We start from the raw sequence: 24,007 nt of genomic DNA, 5'->3' as shown, positions 1-24,007 counted from the left end.
CTGTTTCATCCCCGAGATTTCTTTGGCATATTTAACGGCAACTAGGGTCGGTCATAAAGGGAGAAAAAAAAATGAAAACCAAAAAGAAAACTCCGATAGGGGGAATCGAACCCCCGGCTGCCGTGTGAGAGACGGCGATGTTAGCCACTACACCATATCGGACCGTTACAATGGAGAATCAATCTGGTTTAGTTCTGACCCTTCTGGTTTAGCGCTGACGGTCCCTGTGCGTGCCCGCGCGTGGTTCTATAAAGACCCCTCCATCGCCCCAGCTGACTTCTATTTATTTTTCGCCCGCCCGCTTCTCAGCTCGCCCGTCTTCGTCCGTGCTCTGCTGATGAGGCATTTCTGCTATTGATCCGGATCGCCGAACTCCGTAACCCCTGGTGTCCCTTGCTCGACCCCTCAACTGCAAACTGCGCTGCTTTCGCTCATCTGGCCCCATTCTCTCAGCTCCCACCATTACAATCGACATGAGGCAATTTCGCCCTTGGTCTGCTGTGCCGACCTGTGGATCCGTCGCCTCACACGCCCATCGGCTAGCCAATCGTTGACCTTCCGTGCATCTACTTACACGCCCGACGCCCCTTTTAGATAATCGCCTTTGCGGAGCGGGGCTCCAAATCTGCCTTGTGGATGCGAAGGCCGCGCGGGACACTTGTCAGCCTGGTCTGATAGCGTTCGCATCATCTCGGGATTCAAGGAAGGACTGATCAGGCCGATTCGGCGGCGATTCGCGAAGTCTGGTAGTTGCCGAGTCCGTGGCAGTCTACAGGGCGAAAAAGCAGCATCCCGTCTATACGTTGCGTTTACAAGATCTAACGGCCGCCATTTCGAGACTTTTGAAGGATTTAGGGACCAGGCAATGACCACCAGACTGTGCAAACAACCATTCCCCATTCCCTCGATCTACAGCAGTTTGTCGCGTGCCCGTTCGCATTCCGAAGATCTACGCATTCCCGGCCTCTTCCACCGAGTGCGCCTTGTCACAGAACCCTCGTGAGCGTAATGATCGATTGGCGTAGACTGAAAGATAGATTCATTAGGTACTGTATCAGATCTCAATAGTCGGGTGGGTGCCGCCCTGGTAAGAAGTGGTGAGCGGCGCCTTAGCGTCGCGCGATCGCCGCACTGACCTCAGCTGGACTAATTTCGAGAATCATTGGATCGCATTGTTCCCTCCAAAACACTCGGTCTCTTGGCATCTGGACATAGCCACATGTCAGTCCGAGGGCAGAATATCGATAAGGCCGATTTGATATCTTCGGTGAAGAGCCCCCGTCATCTGGTTCGCCGAGCTTTTCATTTGATTCCCTGAAGCTTGTTTTCCTTTACTGATATTTCAGTAACTTCGAGTCAGCAAAATCCTCAGATACCTGATCTGTGGAAGCTTCATTACTGTGTAGTGTTAGCTTCTAGGACCTAAATGTTTCCTCTGGGTTCACTCGGCTCAGAAATAGCGTTTCGGCTGGTTCTCAGGTTCGGCCAAGCCGGCTTTTAAGCTTATGTAGTTTATAATAACCCGGGCAACCCTCGCGATGTGATCATCACAGCGGACACGGCGCTCCGACTACAAGGATATTGCCACCCTTGAGCTATTCCTTCTCTAGTTGTTCTTCCATACATGTATACAGCTCTTCGCGGATTTCCTCGGGAACGTCTATGTACGTGTCCAGCACACAACCTTTCTCGGTGTCAGCAACTTGGCCCCTCAGGTGATGCGACCGGAGTTTATAATGTTTCCTCCATGCCTGATAACTTCTTAACCATTTGAAATTACATACTACTAGCCATGATCTCATCTGGAGCACATGCATAGATATCCCTCGAAGGCTCCACGCTGATGCAAGATCTCCATACTGTCCTATACCTGCCTAATAGCTCTGTTTTTACTTCCATTCATGTAGCTCATTCTCCGTCCAATCCCACAGTTTGCGCTCTAGCTCATTATTGGAGGCATCGCGACTCGCCCTTCCACGCACGCTAACTGGCTCATAATATTCTCCACTGCGCACATCTGGCGCGAACGCGGCCCACAATGGATGTTTGACGCCCTCTTGGATATCGTGCATCCACAGTGGTGAGGTTACTCGGATCATATCCAGATTGAGAGAGAGCGACTCGGCAAACTGGCCGATGAGGGGCGACTCCGAGATAGCCGGGTGCACAGAGACGACCGTGAGGTCGGGCTGACGCCGAGCTAGTGCGCGGGCGTACAGGACGTTGGCCAGCTTGCTTTGAGCATAGCGGGGTAATAGCGAGAGAGTCTCTGCAGGAGACTGGAGCAGCTCGAAGCGAATGCCACCAGGGGGGCTATCCGATGAGTGGTTGAGGTTAGGCTCACGATGCGCACATTTGCTCGCGGATCTGTCCGCTGTGTCTCCAGTTACAACGGCAACAGTCTTCTGCACCAGGAGTGCGTGACCGAGATGATTAGTCGCGAACTGCAGTTCGTACCCATCAGTGGTCTGCGCTGCCGCCGATGTTATGACTCCCGCGCTTAAGATGAGGAGATCCAGTCGGGCCGACTCCGCCCGAACGATTTAGGCTGCTGCGCTCACCGTCTCAAGTGAGCTTAGGTCCAGTACGAGGATGGAGAGAACACTTTCATTGCCAACCGCCTGCTTGATCTCCGAGGCGGTAGCCGACGCCGTTTCAGCGTTGCGCGTCGCCAGCCATATACGTGCGGGGCGATACTTGACTAGCTCGACAATGGTCTGTTTGCTAAGGCCACTTGTACCCCCAGTTACGAGGATGACCTTGCCATCTAGAGGGGGGATATCGGAGTCTAGCCTAAAACTAGATCCTCGGTTGGGAAAGATTGATGACAGAAACATCGATGTCGGATACTGTGATTTGGGTGTGGTAGGGACTCTGTACTGAACGGGGTACGAAGTGGTATAGGGGTCAGGGCTCGAAACCTAATTTGGGAGGTGCTTTGGTGCCTTAATGCCTGACTTTGTTCTGTCAGAATAATGAGAATTACTACTTAGGTATTACATAGGCCTTAGCAAAGTACACAAATTCACCGAGTGAAAACAATTGAAGCTGTTCATACTATACAAATGCATTCATCTCGACTTTTCCAGGTGGTGTAGGACGATCTACAGAAAATGAAGCTTTTTATACCATACAAATGTACGTATCTCCATTGCTCCAGGTGGTCCGAATATTTTTCCTCCTTCAAACCCGTCGTGCAGCACAGCATCATACAGATCCATTTTCGTCAGGGCTAATCGTTCTCTGATAGATTTGCACTAGGATCACTCGACTGAGCTCTCCGATAGTGGTCGCGTAGGAGAGACTGGTCATGCTTATTTCGATCCCTAAGGCGCGCCGGAAGTGACCTGCGGTCTCGATCAGGACAATTGAGTCAATAGAAATTCTGGCAATCTGAGCCCTCTCGGCTTGGTTTCTGACATTGAAATTCATTTGTCGTCCAATATACTCGAGAAGAAGATCGTACGCCCGCTGCTCTTTCAGCATAGGTGGGCTCTGCTGGGCCTGGATAAGATACCGCTTCACCCAAATTCGATCCTCCTTAGGATCCTGCTTTGCCAGTCTAATGTTGGCATAAAGGCGGTATCGAGCATCGTGCTAAGGGATACGGGATGCGGGATCCGAGTGCGTTTGGGTAGTGCTTATGCCCATAATCACCTGGCCGGAGGCGGACACTCCATTGCCGCCAGACGGTGCCCGGGATACACGGATGGTTGTGTTTCGTTCCACGCTGGTCCAGTCTTGCTCGTTTCGTTTTCTGCCTCGAACCAGGGAACGACTGGCGAGCAGAGCTCAATCAATCTAGTGATGATGACATTGGGCGATGATGCGCAGACTTGCAGTTCTCTAGGAATAGCAGCATCATTGTGGTATGATCTCGGGAACGCGGCCGTCCAAATTCCGGGGATCTACGCAGTCCCGACCCCTGTCACCAAATGCGCTCTGTGACCGAAATCCTCGTTGGCTTCACGATTGATTGGTATAGAGGACGAGATAGACGGATGAGGAAACATGGTTTACTCCTGTAGCAATAGCGTCGCGTGGACTGGAGATGATGGGCGGCCCGTTTGTCTCCGTGTTCGTCCGTCCTGCGCGTTCCGTCTTCTGTCCTGGGCCCTGGAAGTGAAGGGTAAGGTCCGATCTGCGTTCAGGCTGTCATTCCCTTCAGCACTTGAACTATCTCATCATCACTCGGCTGGATCTTGTTGGACAGGTCAAGTGGCCTAAGGGCAGCGATGTATCTCCCTGGCGCCATTTATGGACAATCGCCTTTATATAGCGGGGCTCTAAACCTGCCTTGGGGATGTAAAGGTCGAGAAAGGGCCTTATCAACCTTGGCTGATGGCATTTGTGTCGTTTCAAACTGAGGAAGACCGGGGTGGGACTGCCCTCCTTCACAAGCTCTAGAGCAACTGACAGAGTGCGTGCTGGCAAAGCGGCTAGCTTTGTAAGTTGGCGGGTTGTCATTGCTGCTAAGGTAACATGCGTTCTCGGTCTGGTCAAAGACGACACTACTGCATGAAGCGGAGGCATAGCAGAGATCTATGCAGTTTTCAAGGGTTGAAACCGACTCGATGTTGAGATAAGGCGTGTAGTGGCGCATTCTATAGCACATGTAGAAAGTCTGGTTATCTTGTAAGCGGCTGACTCGATAGAAAGATATTAGAGATACCGTATAGGCTGACATAGATTTGACCATTAGCCTCGGGACAGGTCATGCTGCAGCGGCTAGTTGTTATACTGGGCTGCTTGGTGGCCGGAGGGATAGTCGAGAAGGCATACAACTGGCTTCCGTAGGAGGTTGGTTGGAAATATCCGTAGTCGAGGAGATTACAGTAGAGGGTGGAGGGCTCGAACGAGACACTAGAAACCGTCAAACAAACAGTACATATAGCTGAAAGAAAAAAGGTTGATATAGGAGAGAAATTCTGCCGCAGAACCGGAGAAATTAAACTTTCTTGGTCAACATGCGATCACTATCAAGTTACTCTTCTACCCTCACATTTCTTTTACCCTTTGTCCCCATCTCCAAGCTACCTGCCATGGATTCATCAATGGAATATCTCACCGATTTTGAAGGAACACAGGTCACGTTTGATGCCGTTGCGGAACCACCGTTCAACTTCCCCGCCCAGAAATGGATAATACTTGAGAAGCTCGGGGAAGAGTCGAATCGCCTGACAAAGGAAGACATCACCGCGGAGCTCGGACCCTCAGACACCACCGGGAAGTTCCTATGCCGACCTGCCAGTGAGGTAGACGACAACAGGCGCGCATTTTTACGCATTTACCAACAAGTTCCTATAGCTGGAACTGAAACGAAGAAGGCCGCCGTACGGGCTAGCCAGGCCGTCGACACCCCTCCTGACCATCCAGAACTGATCGCTTTCCGGACATTCATAAAGCTAGACTGTGACGTTATTCCTCGACTACTAGGCTATCAACAGCGCCAGCAAGACCACGACGAGGGTGTTCCCGGGGGATATATCACATACATTCTATGGGAAAAAGTCGCCGGCGAGTCTCTTAATTTAACCGAATTCTGGAGGCTCCCCTTTACCGATCGCCAGGCCATCCGCGATCAGTTTCGCCAAGTCTATACGTATGATTATCTAGTGACCACAGCAAAACATTGGGCTAACAGAGAGCAGAAGGTTTTTACTATGCGGTTATATGCCATGCATGGCTGGTCCATCGAAGATCATTTATGACAAGTCTAGTGGTCAAATGTGTGTCTATGTGAGATTATCCATGTGGAATATTATAATCTAACTATCTCTAGGCACATCTGCGGTTTCAAACTCGCATCTCCGTTTAACGAACCTCAACAGTGGGGTGATATTAACTACTTCCAATACGGACTCATCCAACCTTCCGATAGCCGATTCGACTGGGAAGGAACACCACCCGAAACGGCGGATTGGATCGAAGATGTCAACGGCTGGACGTGGTGAATATGGAAACAACCACAGCGGGATACAGTGTGAAGTATGATCCGCCATCTTGTTCCTTCCTGGCTGGCTTAGTAGAAAAATATGAACCAAGGGATTGCTGCAGGTGCAATAAAGGCGTACTATGTCAGATGTTACTTGCAATTTATTGAAGTCTGTCTTCATTGTCTCAGGTTCTTGCTTGCATGACTGTATTTGCTATACACGAAAGTATTTGGGCAGCACACTATGATTAACGCCGTCTGATCCATTGACTGCGAGGAGTGGGATTGGAAATCGGCCCCTGGGCTTCAGCAATGGTAGCAAGATACAGAAGACATTGATTGAAGGACAACACAGGTCCGGTAGACTGATTTTCGGGGTCTAGAGGCGCATATCTGACGGATGATTTGATCACGGGGGAATGCTCAATTCTCCAAGTTGATCCGACCTGACTTTGTCGTAAGAATATGGTCTGGCGGTAATTGGTGATGAAGCCATACACACAACCAAGGTCTAACATGTATGAAATAGGTTGCGCAAGGACCTCTCGCAACAAAGTTGAATTTGTAGCACACAAGTCAAGTCGATGCTCCATCAACCACGGTACCTTGACTTCGCCGACAACTCTTAGTTAGACCTGACTTTGAACCGCCCATAGGTTCCAAATCTCAGAACCTGAACCTAACCTCAAGAGGTTAGGTTCCAAAGTTTTTAACCTGCACCTAACCTTAACCTCAAGGAGGGTCGTTGAGGTTCAACCTCATGAACCTACATGAACCTGCATATGTATAATTTTTTGACGCTTTTCCTCTTTTGGCTGGATAAAAGTGATGATTCATCTCGGATTTTTACAGCTGTTTTGTTGACCTGCCGGCGTTCGTCTGATTACTCTGTTAACGTGGTGAATTATGAAGAAATAATTGTTCAGAAGTAAACAGAAGACAAAGCCACTGATAAATTATAAGTAATATTCGATGATATCGACGTGGTAGGTGGTCAGTAGAGGTCATCGGCGAAATTGCATGTAAAGATGCAGATATATATACTTTGAACACCGTAACCCATGTGTATCTTGACTAACAGAACTACATATTATCGAGAAAACCACTAAAATATATATGAAATCCCCTCATTTTTATATAAAATAAATCGTTATGCCTCCCTCTATGAATTTGTCTCGAAGGATTTCGGTCAAATTATCTATATCTATCGTGAATCCAGTCTAAAGATTCTCATCGTTAGACTTAGCCATTTAAATAAGACGATTTTCCTAACTTAAGGTTAACCTCCAGGTTCTATGCGGGTAAGTCAGGTTAAGTTCTAGGTTCTGTACGGATACATGAGGTTAACTTTCAGGTTCTATGCGGGTAAGCGAGGTTCTCTTCTAAAATGATCCACTATAATAGCTAATCAGACACAGGTCGGTAGATATAATTGTCACACCTGAAGCTAATGTCGGCATCAAAATTGGTGGCGGCAAGCTGGTCAGCGGCAAGACTCTCATGGACGCCTAATTAACAGGGTACGTGATAGGCGATAGGCCCATGGTGACTATGATTCCTCGGACAATGCCTTCCATTACCGATTTGGTGCCTACCTCCTCTATAACCTCGGTTATAAGGCTAAGGCCAACATCCTGGGTTTCATTGACTGGGCTTTGGCCCCTCGTAAAGCATTTACGCCAGATAACACGGTGACTTTGTACGAGAAGAAGGGCGCAATCCCGATGTCTTCGTCAGACATGGAGACAAGAGACCTATCACTCGATAGCGCCATCCATCGGCGACAGGGATCTGAAGCACTATCCATAAATGCTACGATGCCCTACCTTGATGCAGCTATGGGGCTCACTCGTCGCGAAGATGGGAGTGCGGGTATGAAACTGAATGCCATAGATCTGACTAGAAGCTCGAAGGCTGATAACTCTCACAGATAATCCCAATGATTCAGAGTTTTCTCTGCCAGGCTCTTACCCGCCTGGAACTTCCGGGTTCCAAGTGCCGGAGATACGATGTGAGTTGATGTTGCTACGATATTCCATTTGAAACTCCTGTTAATCTAAGAAATAGTCAACTGTGCGCATCTCTCCAGACTGAAGCTTACCGGAGCTCGGGCCAGTAACCAGGGCAAGACCGCAGAGGTAGCTGGCTTTTGTGACACCATCCTGAAAATCCCCAATCTGCCGACGGACTTGACCTATTCCAATGATAAAACAGCAACTAAAGCAAGATACGAAGCCTAATGCGGATCTATAACCGACTTAAGTGGCAAAAAAAGAAAGAAGGGCGCATGTGCAGACGAAACAGATAACTTAAACGCCCTCATGGGCACGGGCAGCGCTCTGAAACTTCAGTGTGACGAGCTTCCCTGGAAGTCTTCTGAACAAGGAGGGCATTATCTCGACTCTAACAGCCGTCGAGCAGCGTGCGTGCCATACTAGCAGAATAACTGGCATGGGCAATGCCTTAGTAAGTACCTGTTGAATGACGACTGGATGAATTCTTTCTTCTTTTTGGAATAGACACTCCGCTGATAAATTCTAGTAATGATCGGTGACATGAGCTCAAATTGGAAAATGCTAGACGCCGACACCGCTAAGAACGACGATGTGGAAGACTTTTGGGTGCCATGGAGAAACGACAGTATGTTTTTACGGTTCCCTAATGATCCTTACAATAACCCTTCTGACTCTCTTTCGAACTCTCTAGAGTGGACTAGAACCGCCACATTTAGAACCAACAACGAATTTACGCAGAAACTGAAGGAATACGGAGTGAAATAACCGCCTCCGGATAGCATTTCAGTGCGGGTAAGTCTAGATACTGGCGGTAAATGCGTTACCTAATGACCTAATTCTGACAAATGACGTAAAACAAGAACAATGACAAGGAATCATGGACGTTCAAGAGAGACTATCGTGCTACATGGATCACTGATGGCTCCAAGCCTGACGACTGGTGGAACTTTGTTAGCCGCCGCTGGTACAGTGAAGGCTACGAGGGGGATGCAGGAGGCGAGGCGATCTTTTGCGCAATGAATCACTTCGGTCAGGATAATGTGTATAAGTTGGAGACTGAAAAAGGGAAAAAGTATAATGGCTTCTGTCTTAGGAATGACGGCTCAGGCATGGCGAGCGACTGGCAACAAATGCACAATCTGGGCAAATGCTTGATCACATTTGGCAACACACAGGGCCAAACCCCGGACTCGACCAATACCAAGAGAGATAGCTAAAGTTGGAATGGCTGGGAAGTTGAACGTAAGTCAATATACCCCAATATTTTAAACGCCGTGGCTCACCTACCTAGGCGTGGAATTTGTCGATTGAATTTTGGCGTTATAGATAACTGTGGGGTGTTAAATATTTTGTAGCAAATATATGTGAGCCGTTATTGAACATTCTCGTAGTCGGCTTGCTTGTATATAAAATTGGCTTTGCTCCTTTCCCTTATACATGGTAAATAATTGCTATAGATGGAGCTTTCAAGCATATCCTTTTTACTTTGTTACTAGTGAAATAGCTTGTTTCATATTCTCTCTTTCTTTCTCTAAGCCAAGCCAAGCTAAGCCAATTTGGCCCCCTCACTAAAGCCCCACCGCCACTACCTCAATAAACCCGAGATACTTTTCCCTTGTGTTTCTTCCTATTTTTTCTCTCTCTTTCCATCATGAGGAGGGAACACATTCCATGGGGCGGACTAGCCGTTGAACAATATTTGATCGTATGTCTCAGAGCCTCAACCTTGGAACTCGCTAACACGTTGAAACAGAGAAACTGGGATTCAGCCTCGCCAGAGTCTCCCTCTGAGCAACGTCTTCGACTTATTTACGGCTTCCTTGACTTAGACGAGATCCCGTATGAATGGTTTATGGATTTACATGCGACCTCGCCCTCTCGACAGCTAACCGCCGAAGAAATTGAAATAATCCTTCAGCCTTGGAGACCCGATGCCCTCCGTAAAAAGGCCGAGTGGATACATAGCGGCGATGGAATACCTATCCTTCTTCGAACCCACTACAGCTCTAACCTAGAAGACGAGGAGACACTGAAAGCATGGATAGATGAAGAGACGTTTAAAGAAGCCTCAGACTGGGCATGCCTTAACGACGAGAAACTCTTTAATTTCGGCGATGACTGGAGGCAAATATTTGAGATTCTACCCGAGGTTGCTGGCCCAACGAACTCAAGACAGCTACGATATATACCTCACGATCATCTAGAGTTGTTTCGAAATAACTTTAAGAAGCATATCTCTACCGTGAAGCAGAATTGTCCAGATGACTGGAAAGAAAGGGAAAGCCGGGATGAGATTATTCTGGATTGGGCCAGTAGTCTGCATAGGGTCGTTACCGAGGTCTATCTTCTCATCGCGGATGAGGAAGCCTTCCAAACCAAGCAACTTCGGCTGCTCTATCTAGATGGGAAACGAAATATTGTCCGAGAGGCTCGTGTCGACCCGGACGTTTGGCAGATGTACGACATTATTATGCAGCATTATACTGTCCCTACTGAGCCTTACGAGTTTTCCACTGTGGGCGAAAAGTATCGCGTCGATGGGGAATTGGGAAAGGAATTGTACCAGCTATCTGAGGGAGATCTTGGACCAGATGGAGGGGTAGCTCACTAGATCGCTTTAAAATATAACCTGGTAGCTTCCACCTTTCAACAGTGTACGGCTTTGTCCTGATAGCTTACTGGCGCCTTTTTCAGGTTTAGGTGGGCATTGTGTCAGTTAGACTGCCTGGCTCGGTGTCTGCACGAGAGAGCTATAGAGAAGAGAAATATAGCTTTAATATAATATTAATTGTATATAAAATCAAATAAGAATAAGATATTTCTATTTACATTCATAGTTATCCTGTAATATATACATACTCCCCTCTACCATAAATATATATTTTCAATAGTCCACAGTCAACAAATGCTTAAATTAATAGAACACCACTATACTATGATTAATGTGAATTTTTATCAGTAATCAATATAATACAAAGCCTATTAGCTTCAAATTCAGGGTAATTACATAAATTTTCTAACTTAATATTGTGATAATGTAGCAATATTTGATGAACAAACCAGAACAGCTGTAAAAAACAGTAATTTATTTGAATGACTTAGCATTGTTATGAACGCCAAGACCTATCTTTTATGCAAAAATGGGTTCAAATGGGTTCAAATGGGTTATTATTGGGTTATTGGGTTTAACCCATTGGGTTTTGGGTCAGAGGTTCCGACCCAAAATGGGTTCTGCCGAAGTCTAGCTATTATGATGCTGATCACGTTAGACCTCACTCTATCAATGGCATTTTAACTTCCGGATTTATGTTTCACCTTACTAGTGGTCCTATTTCTTAGGCCTCTAAAAAGCAGGCCTATGTTACACTTTCATCAACGGAATCTGAGTATATTGCTTAGGCCCTAGCAGTACAGGAAGCCCGCTGGCTGATTCTTCTCCTTACGGGGTTAAAAATGCATGATCCACAATATGGTTTACTCCAAAAACCAGTTATCATTCAAGCTAATAACACTGGCGCAATTGCTCTTACGAAAAATCCAGAGTATCATGCTCGCACTAAGCATATTGCTGTGCGATATCACTTTCTTAGATAAGAGGTGGCTGCTGGCAACGTCACTTTCGACTACGTTCCTACATAACTACAGGCCGCAGATGGTTTTACGAAACCATTAGCAGCAACTGCCTTTCGTCGCTTCGTTGATTAACTCGGCTTACGCCCTATCAACAACAACACCTGATTTATAATCGTGTTGCAGTCTCTTTAGCAAGCAATTTCTCGCTTGCTAGAAGTGTTTTATCACTTCGTTTTCGGGGAGGAATCTGGGTGTATGGGGGGTTATTTCTATCATGGTGCCTATGATCGTGGGGGGTGTTAATATCTCCCATTAGTCACATGATCTCTCTGCCTTCCATAGTCTCTTCTCTATCATATTCCTCCCCAGTCAATAGTTTAACACTTTCTACAATACACATATTGTGCTTTCATGATCTCATCTACTTCATAGATTCTAACATGCATATCATGTTATATTGATTCCAAAAGCAATTTTATACTATACTTCCAGAGCGGATATAGACTAGCGAACTTGTTTCAAGGTACTCATGCTGTAAAGCAAGCCTAGCATTAGGATACTCGACTAGGTACTAGGGAACGTTTGAAACCCATATCGCCGTACTGTTCAAATAGAGTTCTCAATAATTGCGTGGCGTCATAATGAGGCGTACGTTAAGCTGGCTGTGGGTTTCCGTTAAAGACGACTCGCCAATTCGCTTATTTTTGGAATCTTACAGATTATTTACGCTTGTCGGCGAGAATTCAAGTCTCTTGAAAATTCAAATCTTTCTAATTCGAACCGCCGGACGTCCTCGCGCTGCCATGGCCTGTTGTGATTGTACGCATACCCTTTCCAGCTCTGAAAAGGGTGACGAGCTATCGGACCCCAAGATGCTATCTTTACCGGGGGACAAAACACCAGAAGAGGCTCGTCTAGAGCGAGAAGGATGCATCAGGGATCTCCAAGTGTTTCGATACAATCTCTACCAAAAAGAGTTAAAGGTCAATGAGTGTGACGCCTTTGCCGACCTACTCCACTACGAAGAGGAGCTGCGAAGGAATTGTCAAGCGGAGATTATTTTACGGCATAATGTGAAGAATAATCCGAGTTTCTGGGGTACTAGCGTTCCAAGCTTTAAGGACGAGATGAGCACACTCTACCAAGAGAATTGGATGCAGACACGAGCCTGGTGGTATACCCGTGGTTGGATCATTGGTAATTCCGGGCCCTTACAACGGGCATTTGAGTTATGGAGATCCAATCCTTTGTGGTATATGCATCCAATTCTTGTTGAAGACTGCAAGTCTAGAGGCGGGTGTTGTGGTCGTGATTGTGGATGTTGTCTTGATGCTCAACGTGCAAATAGTTCAGCCGGGGCGCTTGGTGTGGGACACTGCACTCTAGAATGCGGATGTTGTGTAAGATCGCGTGGCTTTGAACTAAGTGAGGAAAGGGAAGAATATCTTGTTGATCGCTTCTCATTTGATAATCAGATGGATACTATGGATCATCAGGTCAATCCTTATCAGCGCCGAATTTGTCTTGTCTCTATTTGGGGTTTGAGTGTGGATGATAGCTAGATCATCCAGAATGAGATTCAATTTCAAAATGTTGCTGCTATGGGACTTTCAAATAAGGGAAGTGAAATTTGAAAGAAAATAAAAACGAACAATTAAAAAAAAAAAGTACTACCCTACGACTGCTATGGTTTGCCCTCGTTTCATGTACATTAACTATAGGGTCTGATATTGGTCAAAGGAAACCCCCACAAGCAAACCTGCTGGGAGTCATGTCCAATGATAAGAGACTTCTACCCGGGGATTTTACTAGGTCTGTGGGGTTGCACATTCTCTCGGGTTTTATGTGGCGCTCCCGTGGCAGCAGCCGATTCAGTGTATCTGCAATTGACGCTGACCGTCCCGGCGGCTGGTTATACCGGTAGACTTGCACGTGACCTCTTATATAAATCAAAAATAGAGCCTAGCAGTACCCAAGGTAGCCCTGGATTACTATGAAAAGGACCTGAGGTTAGGAACCTTAGTAGCCAGTTACTAGCAAGCGTATTCGGCGTACCAGGGAAGATTTGAAAACCGAATGGATATTCCGAAGAGATGTGTGTTGAGACAGCGGTTCTCTAGATCAAATGACATTTGCTTACAATTATTTACTACTAGCACTACTGAGCCAGTTGCCGCTGGCGCTGTAGATCTTAGTATAGCCTCGGGTTCCACCGCCAACAAAACCGAGGCTAATCAAGCTGACATCCCTCGAGCATTCATGATCCCATGCTCTTTCTGTCTTGATAATTTCGCTTTATCTTCTTCTTCACTACCATCTATTCACTACCTGCTACACATTTTCATGCATCTCCGAGTCCCGGAGTCTACCTTCTCCCTCCATCAGATCTACCCCGAGTTCAGAGATACTGGCTACCAATTTACGGGAAGAAAATGGCCCCAGGTTGACGGCAAAGTTGCAACGTCAATATTAATTAATGAATATAAAACAAATATAAATGTACAGGTTCACTTCCGAGGCTTGAATGAAAACAAGAAAAACAAACAAGAAAAACAAATAATAAGATATACATCAATATATACACAAAACTTGGGGTTGGGGCCGAGATCCAGTTTTTGGAAAAAAAAAAAAGAAAGAAAAAAAAGGAGAGCCCTCTAGCCCGGTGAAGCTCCTAAAGTTGATATAAATCATGTCAGCAGTGTTCGAGAATCATTCCGAGATCATCAAGAAGGCATAAAAAGCGGCGAAACTGAAAGATTCTCTGCCTCGGCAGTACAAAGGATGGGAATATAAGAATCTCGAGGCAAATACCTACTCTTCTCGAGGATTTCAATGAAATAGTCTACGGGAAGTCTACGATTATGACTTACAACTAGGTCTGGGCGGCGGGAGCGGCGGCAGCGGCGGCCCTGGTCCTGGCCCGGGTATTGCTAGCTGGGCCAGAAAACCCAGCGGGGCCGGCGAGGGGGCGACGGCCAAGGGGGCGACGGCCACGGGCACCAGGAGGGCGAGCAGGCTCAGCATCCTGAAGCTCAATCCCGGCCTCAGCATCGGCGGCGCTATAGTGTGAGTCAGCATATACTGTAACCCAAGCATGGAGCAACACATGAGGCTTTGTAATGACATAATGTATAAATTGTATTGTATATATAGTAGTCTAGAAGTGTAGTTTATCTTACCGCTCTTGGCGATTTTGCAAGAGATCAATCTGGCCATGCGACAGCCGCCAGACCCAAGAGAAGACGAGGACGACGGCGAGGAGGGCAATGGTATGGACCCAGCCCCACCGCTCGACCAGACGCTCAACGATGGTGAGCCAGTTGGCAGGCGGGGGCGGGGGGTCATCCTCGGTGCGGGGGTCGGCGTTCGCGGGGGGCTTATGTATCATATTAGCTACATCCAAACAGCAATTGACCTGAGTTTTCTCAAGTAACATTACCGGCATCTTGGAAGAGAAAAGAAGAGAGCACGGCGAATTGTTTGAGCGATGATGCCGCAGTCTCGGCAAACATGACGTCCGAAGTTCGACTTGTTCCCAATTACTACTACAATGGGCAGGCACGACTAACAGCTCCTACCTTACCTCCACCTCCCTCCGCCTCTTGATAATTGGAATTTTCGCCGAAGTATACTTTTTGGACAATCACATCGTACGGAAAGTTCCCCGTAGTGAGAGTGAAGAAGATCTGCAACCCACACTACGCGACGCTCTGATTCATGGCGTTCTTGGAAATCATCCACGGATTGCCGAATGCCTATCACAGGGCATATCCGACTATATCGAGATCAAATACTATCCTCGTGGTGACCCTGTGAAATATCTGGACAGGAACTCAATTCCTCCCGAGCTTCGATCCAAATGGTACAAGCAGATCTTGGAAGCTATTGTTTTTATCCATAGCCGTGGTGTTATCCATTCCGACCTTGCTCTGCGTCAGTTTTTGATTGATGGAAACTTGGATCTACGACTCGGGCTGAAGTTGAAACCATCATTTTCCGCAGAGTGCTTAACTGAAAAAGAACCCGGACTGTGGGGAATGACATATCGCAAGCGGCCACTAAATGATGCGTGATAACGAATACCTCTTTGATACTAAACGGTGGCTGTTCTTTGGCGGTCTTATCAAGGTCGTATTCTATGGCCATTGATTATGCTAGCTTTTGACGTTAGTAAAATTAAGACTGGTGATTAGACGCAAGATTATACCGAACTGATATCCTTTCAACTTTATAAGGGAGGCAAACGCCCCTTCCATCCATCCAGTACATTCCAAAAAACCGCACAATTGTCATGAAGCTGGACCTGTAGCTTATGTTATGCTCATCTTAACACCACTTAAAGAAACCTCAAATAATCTTAAGGGTGATATTTTTAAGCTGATATATGCCGTTTGGAAGGGGGATCTAAGCTAGGTCGGCGAGGAGTATATATAGAGGCCATTAGATCAAAATTCGCTCACGTAGGTTATGCTCCATCCTCGTACCCAGCATGGGAGTGGTTGGTTACTTGTTCTCTCCATTGGTGTCGACACGTCTGCTACACCAGACTGCCATCGTGCCACCCCCATTTCAATAAATACTTGTGGATCAGAATAAAACTTGGAACAGAAGAACCTTCGAAAAGAGGTTTCAGCCTCTTGCATTTCATCTTCTGTCGGTTTCCCAAAATTGGTCCAAATTTCTAAGTCCGAATCTTAAATAAACAAATTTTATCAAGAATGGCTATTCTTTTAATCCTGGTCTTGAAAAAGGAGAATATAATTGAAGAAAAAAAGGTTGAAAACAAAGACACAACCTTTTATGTTGTGCTTTTGCTTACACCCATGATAGAAGCTCTCCATGGGTTTATATATAGAATAGACTACCAAAATTCCATCAATCTTATATGTTTTGACACGGGCGCTAAAATCGCCCGCCCACCAACTAGTTAACGCTAGTTAGCTAGTTAGTTACATGATAGTTAAGTGTAAAAAATAATAATTTATGTGGATGACTTCGCAGGATTATGAACGCCAAGACCTCTATTATATGCAAAATTGGGGTTTTCCTGGGGCCCCAATGGGTACCCAGTATTGGGTCTTGGGTCGGGTTAGGTTATAGAAGTTGGACCGAAATTGGGTTTTGAAGAAGCCTAGCTGTTCCCATTGAATCGCAAGATTTGGCTTTTCTCTGCGCGTATTCAAGATGGCCTGACGTCTTACATATAACATTGAACTTTCCCTATGTTATTCCAATCAATGAAACCTTGACCACATACGACCATAGGGTGTGGAAAACAGGGCTTCCCGTCCGCTCAGCCGTACTTAAGCCACACGCCGGTGAGTTAGTAGTTGGGTGGGTGACCACCAGCGAATCCTCACTGTTGTATGTTTTTATTTTTGATGTTTGTGTGCATATTTACATAACCATAATTTTCTATAGACCTAGCCAGCAGTGACAACGTCAATCAGGGTTTCTCCTAGGTACGTTTACGCTCTTGTAATGACTCGTCCCTCCTTAGACCTAGCGCGCGAAGACTATATACATGTGTGCGATCACGTATTATTAAGACATCTAGCCCTAGCGGTGCGTCATCCAGTTAAGGCGCGTGATGCTGGGCATACCTCTATGTTCTGTCTTTTCCTATGCGAAGGTCAAGTATCAATACTGCGCTCTAGGATAAGGGACTTAGCGGATAGTAGGGATAACAACCAGCAGCTTGCTATTCCAACCATTTTACATTATTAGCTCTGTATTTAGCTTATGATCCAAGTAGCTTAAACCGCTCATATTGGCATTGACGGCCTTTGTAAACTTGATGTTGGCTGAATCCACCTAAAGTCCGATTTTACTTTGGAACAGTTGTCATCTTGTTGTGTAGTTATACCATTCGGCAAAGCATGATGAGTCGGGAGAGCTGCAGTAGCAGCAGCAAAAAGCATGAAAGTAAGAATAAGTGTGAAGAACTGCGTCTCGACTATCAGGACAATGCGAGTATTTATAATGATCTCGCTCTATTCTGTCATTTACTCAGAGTCAGTGTTCCTTAGTGCAATCAGACGACGTTGAGCAGGACGTCATTCCCACTCCTATCGGGAACAGACTGGTCTAAACAAACTTAACGCTTTCGTTCTATGCATACGGTTCTTTCACCTCGAGGTCCTCCGACAGTGCAGATTTTCATATTTTCCTTCAGGCTGACAGTGGTAACCGGTTAGTCAATTTCCAAACCTATGTCAGAAAATCCCTGAAAAAATATAGCCACGTAGGCGATTAAGAGGATATAGATTCATAATTTATGCACTGACTTGAAGCGGCTCAGTCTGTCATGAAAGTGCTCGGTGTCGCTCTTAAACCTAAGGGGGAACTAAATCGTATATAACTAACTAACTAGTAGTTTAGTTATCTCAATTACATTACTTCCTCTAATGTATAGGTTGCAATAGTTTGTCGTGACCCGCCACACGTACCCCGTCAACTCATTATAGTTACCTATGTTTCTCTGTCTACCCACAACGCTTATGTTGGTGCACACTTGGCCACAATATCTTGGAACCTTTTATCTAAAGCTACAAGTTCCGGGCCCAAAGACTTGATTTCATCCCTGCTCATTCCCCTTCCAGCCTTAGCCATTGATATGAACCTTTCCGTTTCTGAAACATTGTTTCAGAAACTCACAGCCCTTCCCAGCACTTGGGGTTGCTAGATGATCATGTTACTTTGGGACCGTTATTCCCAAAAGGATCCCCTTAACTGACAAATTTTATCATGGTCGATCACTGCTGGAGGGAGTTTGCCCGAGAACCAAAAGGACGACGAGATTGCAACTACTTGCTTTAACATTTCACCGTCTATCTTCGCGGTAGAAAACAGCGGGTCTCCAAAATACCGAGCTGAATTCAGTCTGGATGATTTCGAGCTTTATACAACGCAAGAAAATTCGAGATGCTCGGATAGTCAAAAGTCGTTTACATCAGGACCTGACAACACCAAGTCCAACTTTCTCTGGCCTAAGTATCGGGTGTAGGACTATAACACACTCCTTGTTATTCTCGAGCTCATGCCCTTAGAGCGTCATATAAATACCCCGTTCTTCGAAACGCATGTTGAAAAAGGGTTTAAGCGGTAGACGAAATGTCTTCGGCCAATGCCATGAGTCAACATAGTGATTAACACGTGCCACATGATTGCACGCTATTCCATATTTAACCCACGTCTCTGACTTATATTGTCTCAATGGCCAACGTAACCGCTACAGTCTGTGTCAATGCCGCTCTATACTCCAGGGTACTCGTATAGATAGGATATTAACTGCTACTATTTATAGGACTTTCCCTATTCAATTAGTTAAGTATATTACTATTTTAATCTATTAGTATTCAGAAGAAGTATTTATCTGCGGACATGGATAAAAAAAATGAAGATTTCTGGTGCGTCAAGCAACGTGAATAACATTTATGGCATAAACAACATCTCCATAAGATTTTAAAACATATCAGTCACTATCTAAAGCTTCTCAAAGACCTCAACAGTAGCATTAGCGGTAGAAGTCGCACTAGCAGGGTTCTGACCAGTAACAAGACGACCATCAACGACATGGAAGTCATCCCAAATACCAACAGAGCGCTCATCTATTAAAAAAAGTCAGTAAACACTCAAAGATTCTCCAATGGAAAGAGAAAACTCACACTTAGCGCCAAGACGAGCAGCAAGCTCCTCACAAAGCTCAACATTCCAACTCTTTAAATCACCAATAATACCCATAGTGTTCTCAGCCTCGGTAGTAAACCCAGTAAGACGACGACCCTGAATAACAGGCTTTCCAGTCGCACGATCAAGGATATTGGCAAAGATAGCCGGACCATGACAAACAGAAGCAACAACACCACCACTGGCCCAGACCTGCTCAGCGACCTTCTGCAGCGAAGTCGCAGTCGGGTAATCGATCAGAGCGGCGTGGCCAGCAGAGGCATAGAAAACGCCATACTGCGATGCATCCAGGTCGGCGGCTTTGGGCATATTGTCCAGTTTCTTGCGGAAGTCGCTGTTGACGTCGTTCCAGGTTATCAGGTCGTCGCCGTTGAGGAAGTCGGATGTTTGGGAGAGCCAGTCGGCGGTGTAGGTGCCTGTCTCGGAGGCGAGGTCGACTTCAAAGCCGGCAGCTACGAGAACATTGTAAGGGTGTAGGGCTTCGGTGATGAAGAGACCTGTTGTTTCTTTGTTCAGAGTGGCTTTGGCCGAGGTGACAGCGATGAGGGCTTTGCGAGCGGGACTCATTTTGAAGGTGGTTGGGATTTGAGTTGGGATTAAACTTGAATTGATTTGAATTGCTTTGGATTGATGCTGATGATGATAATTCTGGAACTGGCAGATCATCTGGTATTTATATCTGTCGACTTGTCGCGTTGGGGATTTGTATAGTGTCGCCCGGTCCGTGCACATGAACTCCGCAACTCCGCAACTCCGCCCTCAGCACTCCGCGACTCCGTCAATCCGTGATGAGTGGCTGTTTCAAGGCTGAATAATTAATGGAAAGCCAGTTAGTGCATGCATTCAATCCAAGTTTAGTAGAGCTCCACATCCTGCCCCCAGAGCTACGTGGTCACCAATCTTGAGACTCCGCAACTCCGGACCATCGATGGTTTCAACCTTGGAACTTTCATATTCATGATTTGTACAAGGATTAAAAGGTCGGATTCTCAGATCTCCGATTGGAATTGAAACAAATTATCAGCTTCTGGCCAGAGCGCATCCAGATTGTTCCAGAAATCCACATCAACCGCCATGTCAAACAAACTCAAATCTGGCGCAAGAACATTTGTGTACGAGCTCCAGTCTCTTAGTGATGAGCTTGAGGAGGCGTCGAATGAGAGACCTTGCGGTATACTCATAGAATCATCCATAGAGATAGTTGGGACGCCATTTAAAGGATCATGCTGGGACTGGTTATGCTTTGCCAGGAAGTCAACCTTGGCGCATAGATCTCGCATAATTTTGGCCGCATTAGCCGCAACAGAGAACTTGGCACCGAAGTTATCAAACACATCGACTGCAAGGTCGATTGCATTCCTGGCTTCGGTGGCCAATAGTGCATCCGAATACACCATGACAAAGCCAATCAATGTCATAGCTGCATTCCATTGGCAGTGGAAGGCCTCATGCCACCCATCGAGAATGGAAGTTTCTACAAGGACCTGTTGCGTAATCTTCGATAGCATGATAGCATGGGAAGCAGATCGCATAGCTACCTCCTCCGCTCGAGATCCTGGTGACGGCTTGGAAGATGAAGATAAGGAGATCAGTGGTCGGTATAGATTGATGCTGAGATGGTGGTATGAGTGTTCGAGAAGAACGCGCTGCCGCTGGAGCCAGAGTGGAGCGAACTGCTCGATTAACAAGCGTGTGCCATCCGTCGAAAGAGGCCTGCCGTTATTTTGACGCTTCAACTTTAGAGATTCTGGTACGGTGTTACTCCATTCTTTCAGGATCTGGATATGTGGAAACAGAACCTCCGCGCTGGCTTCGAGGGCATGACGATCATCCCATATCGTCTGGCCATTCTGCAAGTGAAGTTCCCGATCATAGAAACTCGTGTAGGCAGCTCGTACTTTGATGTATAGCTCCGTCTGGTGGAGGTCATAGCTCAGCCAGGTGGAATTGTTGCCAATAGGTGCAAAAGCGGATCCCGACATTCTTGCAGCCTCTAAGCTGTCACTAGGTAGACAAGGCATGACATGAGAATCACGTAGCAAGAAAGGACGACCGAGCTTCATTCCGACTTTGCTATCCATAAGATAGACCGCCCACCATAAGCGTCTCCGCATTTCGCGGTCTTGCTCAGGCATGCTCGGCGAGGGGTCCAGATGGAGTCCTAAAGCGTAAGCGGTGCGCACAGCTTGACCGATTGAATTGTCTAACATATTGTGGAAAGACCCGCCGCACAGATAGACTGCGCAGAGTAAATGGCATTGCAGTGTTGAAAGGTAAGGACTTTCGAGCTCGTATGTGAGCAGCGTCTGCCCACGCCAAAAGTGCCATCGACCAGCAACCAAAGCATCCTTTCCTTCTACAAGGAAACCTTGGGTGTCTGAGGGCAGAGCTGAAATACCATATTGCATACACATAGCAATGATGATATCGACGAGGGCTGATGGTTTTCGCTCCTTGCCACCAGACACCCATAGAGACTGGTAATGATTCTTGAACTGGGTTTCATCTAATATTGGGAATAATGAGGTGTGATATGTCTGCCAGAAGAAGTTGATAAAATACTCCTCTTGTATCGGGCTTAAATAGACACCGGCATTAGAAAGCTTCCCCGTTGAGACTAGCCGACGTACTGGGTCTATGTCGGGGCCTTCTGGTCTGTCCAGCAATTTGTTGTCGCTTGCTGAGATGGGCAAAAGAGTGTTGGGAGAATGTTTCTGTTGAAGATTGAAACTCAAATACACACTGAGGCGCTGGATGAAAGAATGTAGTGATGACGGGCCAAGCCATGTATCATTGGATGATCGTGCAGGGCGAAGTTGTATGCCGCCCCAGTATTTTTTCAAATCACTCGAGTCAGAAATTTCAGAGTTCCTCGATGAAAAGACATGAGGTGGCGATGATGAAGATCCTGTTGGTGTGGGGAGATTATTGCTCTCATGGGACCGCTGCTCCAGTTCCGCTTCTAGCTGCTGGACTCTCTGCTTCAGCCACTTAATCTCCTCAGAGGCTTGCGTGAGCGTAGATGCTTTGGGCGCTCCACTGTTGCTGCATATTCGGTCTATTGTTGTACAGTTTGAACAAGGGACTTTGTTATCACACTTCCTGCGTCGGAGTCGGCATTCATCGCATGCCCTAGCCACCTGGACCCGCTTATGGCGCCGGGATGCCACTTGATGTTCCGGAAGCCCAGGCACCGAAACGCTCCGTCGAGTAGTCATGGGTAATCACTGGATAAGCTGGGCGACTGAGACAGACGTAGCTAAGATATACACCCTGGAAGTGAGCTCGGGCACCTCTGTACTCTTGAGCAGTTTGCAGGGTTTGCATACTCTCGGTGCCTGGCCCCACCAAGTTGTTAGTGGGGCTTACGCAGCGATTACTTGTCGGCGTAATGAAGCCGGCATACCGGAGGATTTATAATCCTAACTAGTTAACTAACGTATTTCACATGCGAGTGGTCCACACAAGCGAGTGATCCACGCCAAAACACATAGTAAAAGCGGTAAATTACAACATGTTAGTGCAACAACGATCTTGTATATAAACTGGTTCTTGCAGCCTAATGCTGCTTATATGATATCTAGCTACTTTATATATTTTGAGGGAATTTTAATAGGCTGGTAATTGATATATATATATTTGTAGAATCTAGCGGCGTAATTTTTAATACCACAACAATGGAAGTATTCGATTCGTTTAAGATTGATATATTATATTAAAAATGCTTATCAATCATTATCGGCAAGTTATGAAGCTAGATAAAAACGTTAGTTGTTGAAATATAAGTGACAACTATATCGCTTTTACTGTAACGGGCCAGTGCCCAGTTGATATCACGTGCGCGCACGTGACCTTCCGCCCATCCCCCTTTATTTACGTTCGACCCCGTCAGCTCCTACTTCTTTCCTTAAGCTTTTAGATAACTGCAAACGGCTTAGTTAGTTTGAATCAAGACTGGCTACGTCCCGTCACATTTACTATGTGTTTTGGTGTGGACCACTTGCTTGTGTGGACCACTCGCATGTGAAATACGTTAGTTAGTTACATGTTCTGTAATTTATGTTATGTAATCGACGCTCCCTTCCCGGGAATTGATAACTAGTTAGTTATCAATTCCCTCCCTTCCCCGGTTTAGTCAGCTAGTTAGTTAACCGCTCTTCGTCGATAGTTAACTAGTTAAAACTTTATTAGCCGTTGACAGAAATCGGTCTGGATCAAATTGTATGGTAAAAACTCAGTATATTGGAACCCTCTCTAGCAACAAAACAGGATAAACGCGCGAATATAAATAGACAAAATCACTAGTCAATGATGCACTTTGATCGGGTTTAGTGCCTTTAGGGGGCGCATTTCGATTGCGGTAGGCTTAAAAGGGAGGAGCAAGCTTGATTAAGATCTAGGTAGAGGGGGAGTATACGATACTTCACCACTGTGAGTCAAAATAATGATAATTAATTCGCAGTGAAAGTCTATGTTGTAAATTTGGCAATGAATTATCGCCTATGATAAAGCCGCCGGGCTTATAATAGATATGCAGCGACAATCATGCGCTAAACCCAGTTGGAAATATTCCACTAGTCCTAATTAGATCTATGAAAGCTTCAGCATCCACCCAAACTTTATCCCATGTACCTGAAGTCAACTAAACGACCAGAAAGCAAGAATAATGAATGCGCATATTTTCACCAGTCATACTGGTGCAGAGTTACCCATCGGATCCATTCCAATTCTGCAAGAGACAGCCAAGAAAGCTAAGCCACCGTCTCCCAGATACTAAGGGTCCTAGCACTCCTAG

The 24,007-nt window shown here is 46.2% G+C and overlaps 8 protein-coding genes across 8 annotated transcripts; 4 read left to right on the top strand and 4 right to left on the bottom strand.

Annotated features, from left to right (window-relative positions):
• Positions 1-1,889: 1,889 nt before the first annotated feature.
• Positions 1,890-2,837, bottom strand: N7447_008805 (uncharacterized protein; the record flags this gene model as incomplete). Its single annotated transcript, XM_057233067.1, has 2 exons — positions 1,890-2,528; positions 2,562-2,837. The coding sequence occupies 2 exons, from the start codon at positions 2,835-2,837 to the stop codon at positions 1,890-1,892; spliced, it is 915 nt and encodes a 304-aa protein (XP_057082609.1).
• A 370-nt stretch (positions 2,838-3,207) lies between these two features.
• On the bottom strand, positions 3,208-3,865 carry N7447_008804 (acyl carrier protein; the record flags this gene model as incomplete). The annotated part of the gene is made up of 3 exons (XM_057233066.1): positions 3,208-3,597; positions 3,658-3,778; positions 3,837-3,865. 3 exons carry the CDS (start codon positions 3,863-3,865, stop codon positions 3,208-3,210), a joined length of 540 nt encoding a protein of 179 aa, XP_057082608.1.
• A 1,177-nt stretch (positions 3,866-5,042) lies between these two features.
• Positions 5,043-5,954, top strand: N7447_008803 (uncharacterized protein; the record flags this gene model as incomplete). Its single annotated transcript, XM_057233065.1, has 3 exons — positions 5,043-5,602; positions 5,652-5,729; positions 5,783-5,954. 3 exons carry the CDS (start codon positions 5,043-5,045, stop codon positions 5,952-5,954), a joined length of 810 nt encoding a protein of 269 aa, XP_057082607.1.
• Positions 5,955-7,230: 1,276 nt separating this feature from the next.
• N7447_008802 (uncharacterized protein) lies at positions 7,231-9,167 on the top strand (the record flags this gene model as incomplete). The annotated part of the gene is made up of 10 exons (XM_057233064.1): positions 7,231-7,236; positions 7,290-7,300; positions 7,354-7,417; positions 7,474-7,807; positions 7,866-7,946; positions 8,003-8,073; positions 8,374-8,401; positions 8,477-8,575; positions 8,738-8,742; positions 8,811-9,167. 10 exons carry the CDS (start codon positions 7,231-7,233, stop codon positions 9,165-9,167), a joined length of 1,056 nt encoding a protein of 351 aa, XP_057082606.1.
• A 434-nt stretch (positions 9,168-9,601) lies between these two features.
• Positions 9,602-10,561, top strand: N7447_008801 (uncharacterized protein; the record flags this gene model as incomplete). The annotated part of the gene is made up of 2 exons (XM_057233063.1): positions 9,602-9,655; positions 9,704-10,561. 2 exons carry the CDS (start codon positions 9,602-9,604, stop codon positions 10,559-10,561), a joined length of 912 nt encoding a protein of 303 aa, XP_057082605.1.
• A 4,176-nt stretch (positions 10,562-14,737) lies between these two features.
• On the top strand, positions 14,738-15,596 carry N7447_008800 (uncharacterized protein; the record flags this gene model as incomplete). The annotated part of the gene is made up of 2 exons (XM_057233062.1): positions 14,738-14,834; positions 15,082-15,596. The coding sequence occupies 2 exons, from the start codon at positions 14,738-14,740 to the stop codon at positions 15,594-15,596; spliced, it is 612 nt and encodes a 203-aa protein (XP_057082604.1).
• A 3,405-nt stretch (positions 15,597-19,001) lies between these two features.
• N7447_008799 (ThiJ/PfpI) lies at positions 19,002-19,779 on the bottom strand (the record flags this gene model as incomplete). The annotated part of the gene is made up of 2 exons (XM_057233061.1): positions 19,002-19,133; positions 19,191-19,779. The coding sequence occupies 2 exons, from the start codon at positions 19,777-19,779 to the stop codon at positions 19,009-19,011; spliced, it is 714 nt and encodes a 237-aa protein (XP_057082603.1). The 3' UTR covers positions 19,002-19,008.
• Positions 19,780-20,201: 422 nt separating this feature from the next.
• On the bottom strand, positions 20,202-22,430 carry N7447_008798 (Zn(II)2Cys6 transcription factor; the record flags this gene model as incomplete). The annotated part of the gene is made up of 1 exon (XM_057233060.1): positions 20,202-22,430. The coding sequence occupies one exon, from the start codon at positions 22,428-22,430 to the stop codon at positions 20,202-20,204; it is 2,229 nt and encodes a 742-aa protein (XP_057082602.1).
• Between the last annotated feature and the right edge of the window lie 1,577 nt (positions 22,431-24,007).

The sequence above is a fragment of the Penicillium robsamsonii genome (assembly GCF_028829455.1).
Source record: "Penicillium robsamsonii strain IBT 29466 chromosome Unknown utg000005l_segment0_segment0, whole genome shotgun sequence".
In the NCBI taxonomy this organism is placed as follows: Eukaryota; Fungi; Ascomycota; class Eurotiomycetes; order Eurotiales; family Aspergillaceae; genus Penicillium; species Penicillium robsamsonii.
The sequence above is the reverse complement of the archived record's forward strand: the minus strand, read 5'-3'. Positions and strand labels throughout refer to the sequence as shown.